This window comes from Xenopus laevis, chromosome 2S, assembly GCF_017654675.1.
Source record: "Xenopus laevis strain J_2021 chromosome 2S, Xenopus_laevis_v10.1, whole genome shotgun sequence".
Lineage (NCBI taxonomy): Eukaryota > Metazoa > Chordata > Amphibia > Anura > Pipidae > Xenopus > Xenopus laevis.
In genome coordinates this window covers 141,948,715-141,954,714 of record NC_054374.1, presented here as the reverse complement: position 1 = coordinate 141,954,714, position 6,000 = coordinate 141,948,715, and the positions used below count along the sequence as shown (strand labels likewise).

General features: G+C 38.0%; 1 protein-coding gene across 1 annotated transcript in view; it reads right to left on the bottom strand.

The window, feature by feature from the left end:
• Nucleotides 1-341: 341 nt before the first annotated feature.
• Nucleotides 342-6,000, bottom strand: part of tpte2.S (transmembrane phosphoinositide 3-phosphatase and tensin homolog 2 S homeolog) — a 35,706-nt gene continuing 30,047 nt past the window's right edge. The window contains exons 16-19 of the mRNA XM_018247986.2: nucleotides 4,448-4,545; nucleotides 3,140-3,235; nucleotides 1,630-1,700; nucleotides 342-613 (exon numbers count right to left, since the gene is read on the bottom strand). Coding sequence (XP_018103475.1) covers nucleotides 514-613; nucleotides 1,630-1,700; nucleotides 3,140-3,235; nucleotides 4,448-4,545 — 365 coding nt within the window. The 3' untranslated portion in view covers nucleotides 342-513. The remainder of the gene's footprint in view (nucleotides 614-1,629; nucleotides 1,701-3,139; nucleotides 3,236-4,447; nucleotides 4,546-6,000) is intronic.

Genomic DNA, 6,000 nt, shown 5'->3' with positions numbered 1-6,000 from the left:
GCTCTATAAACTCTCTATTTTTTTAGGATAGGAGCTGCAGTATTAACATGGTGTGACATCACTTCCTGCCTGAGTCTCTCCCTGCTCTGGGCTCAGATTACAGTAGAGAAGGGAGGGGAGGGGGGAGAGAAGCAAACTGAGCATGCTCTTGCCCAGGGCAATGAGGTTTAAGCTGAAGGCAGGAAGTCTGATACAGAAGCCCATGTGTACACAATAGAAGGAAAGAAATGCAGTGTTTCTTTTGACAGGGGACTCAGAGCAGCACTACTTTGGGGGTTTACTGGTATATTTAGATGGACCTTTCTGATAAGGCTTACTTAGTTTTAACCTTTCCTTCTCCTTTAAAGGTAATATTTACAAATAGACATCTGTATTAAAATCAGTACTTTGGCACTTTGGCTGTGTATGTGGTGAGCACACAGTACACCGTATTATCACAGCGAAGTAATCGATGGGAATCTCGTTGGCTGACCCCTGTTCAGATATCCGACTTCTACATTGAAGAAATGAGGATCAAGACTCAAAGTTTAACTCCACAGCAAAATCCTCTTTGTAGATTTTTCCAGATTTTTCTTTGTGGGGATTGTCCAGCTCATTTTTGGAAAGGTAGAGTCTATGATAAGAAAAATAATATGTTAGCCGAATCGGAGGACATATGTCTACCTCAGTGCTCTTCTGAACGTTTTAACATTTTTTGTTTGTTTGATACTGCTACTATTTGTATATGTAACAGGAGCACCCCTGCTGTTCTTTATTGGATGGGGCCTGACAGAACAGAAAAAAGCTCAAGTTACTGATGCAGGAAGTATCTCCTAATGCTTCTCTGCTAAGTTCTAACTCGCATCTGTCCTAAGAGATATAACTAAGCAGAGAAGCATCGGGAGACTCTTTCCTGCAACAGTAAGCTAAACTTTTGCCGCCCTGCCTGGAAAAATGAACAGGGGAAACTCCAGTTATAGATTTATGATATTAGCAGTATTAAACTGTATTTGTGGCAGCTATGAAATTTCAATGGCAAATACTGGTGGCTGAACATAAATATATTATGAGCCTAAAGTACTACGCATGCAAATCTGATTGAAAAACTGCTACCTACAAGAAGACCTATTCCATTTACTTGCAGCCGTGTATTAAAGGAAAATGATACCCCCAACATTAATACTTAAGCAACATATAGTTGATATCAAATAAAGTGGCATATAAAAGCATCTTACCAAACTTGAATATATATTTTAGTAAATATTGCCCTTTTACATCTCTTGATTTGAACCACCATTTTGTGATGGTCTGTGTGCTGCCTCAGAGATCACCTGACCAGAAATACTGCAGCTCTAACTGTAACAGGAAGTCTGTTAATTGGCTCATGTGACCTAACATGTATGGTTTGTTTGTGTGCACCGTAAATCCTAAGATCCCAGGGAACGGCCCTTGTTTTTGAAAATGGCAATTTTCTATTTAGAATTACCCAATGGCACATACTACTAAAATAGTATTTTATTATGAAAATGCTTTATTTACATAAAGCAGGGTTTTACACATGAGCTGTTTTATGCAATATCTTTTTATAGAGACCCACATTGTTCAGGGGGTATAGTTGTCCTTTAAGCACTTATTTTAAGCATATCTTACCTGCTGTTTTCTGTAAAGGATGTGTTGAACCAGAAGTAGAAGGCACAGTCATCGTAGCCTTTCGGAAGATTCTGAGCAAAAACGAAGGACGTTTACTTACTAACAATGAATCATTACATAACATAAAATGTTCAGAAAATCCTGCAAAATGCAGGCTATTCACTGAAGCACTAAAATAGAAATGAGTGTGATACTGTATAATCACCCAACAAAACACTTTTTTTTAAGCCAGTTTAATTCATAATAAATGAATTTATAATAAAGAATAACTATATTATTTTTGGTAAGGAGGTGAAATATGTTCCAAGGAAGTTTCTAGAGTGTGAGAGAGGCCTACAATGGGGTTTTTTTTTCAACGAGCAGTTATGCAGGTTAAAATAGAGTTAAAGGGTTGACGTGTGTCTTTTTTCAACCTGATTTACTATAGATAATCTTATATATGGTGTGGGGGCAGAGGAAGAGCATATTTTGCATAAGAAATATCTAATAATATTACAGAACAGGTGATTTTGGCCCAAATCCAAACAGGGTTAGGGCTAGCTAGGGGAAGTGAAGGCAAGATAACTCAGAGGTATATAGGTTACCTAGCAAGGGTTGTGCTGGCCCCACCAAGGAGGATAATGTGTGGAACAGGACCCTAGAGGCAATTACATGCCAGTGATTAGGGGGCACATTTACTTAGCTCGAGTGAAGGAATAGAATAAAAAATACTTAGAATTTCAAATTTTTTGGCTACTTCGACCATCGAATTGGCTACTTCAACCTTCGACTACGACTTTGAATCGAACGATTCGAACTAAGAATCGTTAGACTATTCGACCATTCGATAGTCGAAGTACTGTCTCTTTAAAAAAACTTCGACCCCCTACTTCGCCACCTAAAACCTACCGAGCATCAATGTTAGCCTACGGGGTAGGTCCCCATAGGCTTTCTAGGCAATTTCGATCGATGGATTGAAATCCTTCGAATAGTTCGATTCGAAGGATTTAATCATTCAATCGAACGATTATTCCTTCGATCCTTCGATCGAACGAATACCACTAAATCCTTCGACTTCGATATTCGAAGTCGAAGGATTTAACTTCGACGGTCGAATATCGAGGGTTAATTAACGCTCGATATTCGACCCTAAGTAAATGTGCCCCTAGGTGTAGCTTAGGGGAACCTATGGGACTGACAGTGAGGGCAGATGGGAGCAGTCTAATGCTAGATACAATAGGGGTAAGAGTTGGATACTCTATCTTATATATATCTTCTACTGTAGTAGTTCTGCTGTGCTGTATCCAGGCCACAGCCAGACACTCGGAGTGCGCATCAAGTTCACGACTAAGGGCATGTTCATCAAGGAAGTAAAAGAGGGAGAACAAGAATAAGGGTCATTAGAGCTAAGAGACATATTCACCCCTTTAAAAGACTTCAACAAAGGTTCTGTGTTAAGTGACTAACTTACACACATAGCTGAAATATGAAGGCAAACATTTGCAACAATAACTGGCTGAGATGTACTCACTGTGCTGGACTCAAATCTTATTTTGATGTCTCCCGAGATAACAGGACAACCTTCCAGGCTTATGACTACGGAATTGTTCCCAGCATCAAAAAACAGCTAAGGGACATAAAAGGAGTTACTAAGAGCAGCAGCATATTTTTTCTGTAAACACAACAAATAACTTCAGCAGAACTTCAAATCCTTTTTCCTCTATTGTATATTGCTCATCAACTCTACTTAAAGGAGAATAAAAGGCTAAAATTAAGTAGGGCTATATATATATATATATATATACATCAGTAAACCCTTAAAGCAATCTGAGTCCCCTGTCAAAAGAAACACCGCATTTCTTTCCTTCTATTATGTATACATGGGCTTCCAGTTTTCAGAATAAACCTCCAGGACTAGGGCTTGAGCATACTCAGTTTGCCCCTCTCTCCCTCTCCCAGAGCTATGAGTGAGCAGGGAGAGACTCAGGCAGGAAGTGATGTCACACCAAGCTAATATGGCAGCTGCTATCCTAAACAAACAGAGGAGCTTCTAGAGCTAACTAAATATAGCGTTATAGCTTGCACTATTGTGGCTAATCTATTGGCAATAAACTGCCTCTGTAGCTTTCCTTCTCCTTTAACCAATGCCAGTTCAACTCACTCAGTTTTTATAAAACCTTATGACGCTGGACAACAATATATTTAGTGTTATGTAAGCCCCATCCTTTTATATGAACACTAACCTTCTACTTGCCTAGCTCTTTGTCCTGTTACTGTTCCTCTACAATGCATGCTAAGGTTCTTTGTGTTTTCTATCTATTCCATGTTTTGTTATACAAAGCAAAAGCCATTGTTTTCCAGTCCTATTGGTGAGGACACGACCTCCATGGACTAATTGGCTTAATTACTCTGTATAAGGCGTGTAGTTGTTCTATACAATTTATCCTCAACCAGTGGCTCACGAGCAAGATGTTGCTTACCAACCCAAAAAGGTTGGGGAAGTCTATATTTGCAACCCAAAAACAGACTTCCAGAGCAAGCTTGTAGAGAAGATTGCAGCTCTAGAAGACTTCTTGGAAAAGGGCTGAGGTGATCAATGATCACTAGGAGGTCATTGTTAAAAAGAAAGTTGAAAAGAAGTTAGGGGAATACAGCAGACCACATTAATGTAGTCCTCTATAGACATTTGGAAATGGGCAGTAAATGCATGGCAGAAAATAACTAGGAAACCACATTTTCCAGCAAAGACATGCAAAATATAAAAGATGACAGTCAGTGGAGGGTTAGCAAAGTTATGTACCCAGGGATGTAGTGAGGAGAAACCCTCAATGTGTCTCACCTTACAGTTTTCCTGTGTCTCACAGATACACTGGAATATTACTTCTTTCTTCATTGTTATCTGAACCTTTAAATCTGTGCCATTGCTTCTTCCTACACCTGCAAAGCACAGCTGTTAATGTAGCGCTCTCCATAAAAATAACAATGTTTATTAGGGGCAGATTTATCAAAGGTCAAGGTGAATTTTCAAATTAAAAAAATGTGAATTTCGAGCTATTTTTGTGTACTTCAACTAGGGAATAGTCCAAATTCGATTAGTCCAAATTCGAACATTCGAATATCGAAATTTATCATGTCTCTTTCAAATTCGACTTCAACCATTCGTCATCTGCTGTTTTAGCCTATGGGGGATCTCCTAGAATAGAATACAGACCTATTCGATCGAAAAAGGATCTATTCGATCAAAAAAAAACTTCGACTTAATTTCGGTTGGTCTTTTTGAATTCGAATTTCGACGTTTTTTCAATTCTAAATTCGACCCTTGATAAATATGCCCCTAAATCAGGAAATGTTCCCTCTAAGGTCTGCACACAAAAATTTTAATGCAGCACAAACAACAATTGTGGTGCACACAAAGAATTTTGTGTTGAAACACAATGTTTGGTATTTATTCTGACCTGAGCACACAGTGTTTTTTAAAAGTTTAATATGTGCGCGCAAAAGAATTTCTTCTGCACATAGCCAAGAAAGAATAAGCGGGGCTGTTCCACTGTGCCCCCCTAGTTTTTGTTAGAAGTTGCTAATTATAGATTCAAGAAAAGTCACCAATGAGCATTCTTCTTAAAGGAATAATAACACCAAAAAATGAAAGTGCTTTAAAGTAGTGAAAATATCATGTAGTGTTGCCCTGCACTGATAAAACTGGTGTATTTGCTTCAGAAACACTACTATAGTTCATACAAACAAGCTGCTGTGTAGCAATGGAGGAAATTGAAAAAAAACTATGTGGCACAGGTTAAATAGTGGATAACAGATAACACCATAATGTTCTACAAAACATAAATTTTTTGATGTTACTGTTCCTTTAACAAAAAAAATCATTATAAATGCAAAAGAACTGACCATTGAGAATACTGATTCCCAACACTATGTCAGGTATCTTAATTTACATATAGAGATTATTATGTGATTTGTTTATATGTCATTTTGCACTGGAATTGAACATGGGGATAAAATACAGACTTTTTCAGTGCTGGGATAAAATGTGTTTGTTGCTCCCAACTCCAATTGCAGGTAAAAAAGAACATGGAGTCAGATTTACACAGATCAATTGGAAGAATTTTTGCATTTTCATGCAGTTGCTGAAGGTGGGGGAAAAAATAGCACAAATTATTGTGCATTATTGCATTAGGAATATAACCCTGCTTTTGCCGGACTACAGCTTCCAGCATTCCTTTATAATATGTTACATTATTCTGGGGTTTGTAGTCCAGCAACAACTTAAAAAAAAAGTTTATGAGCTGTGTAGTACGTCAGGGTGTAATTCCCCCTTTAAAACGTCAAAAAAAATATTATATATTTATATATATACATACATATATCCGGCAATCCGGC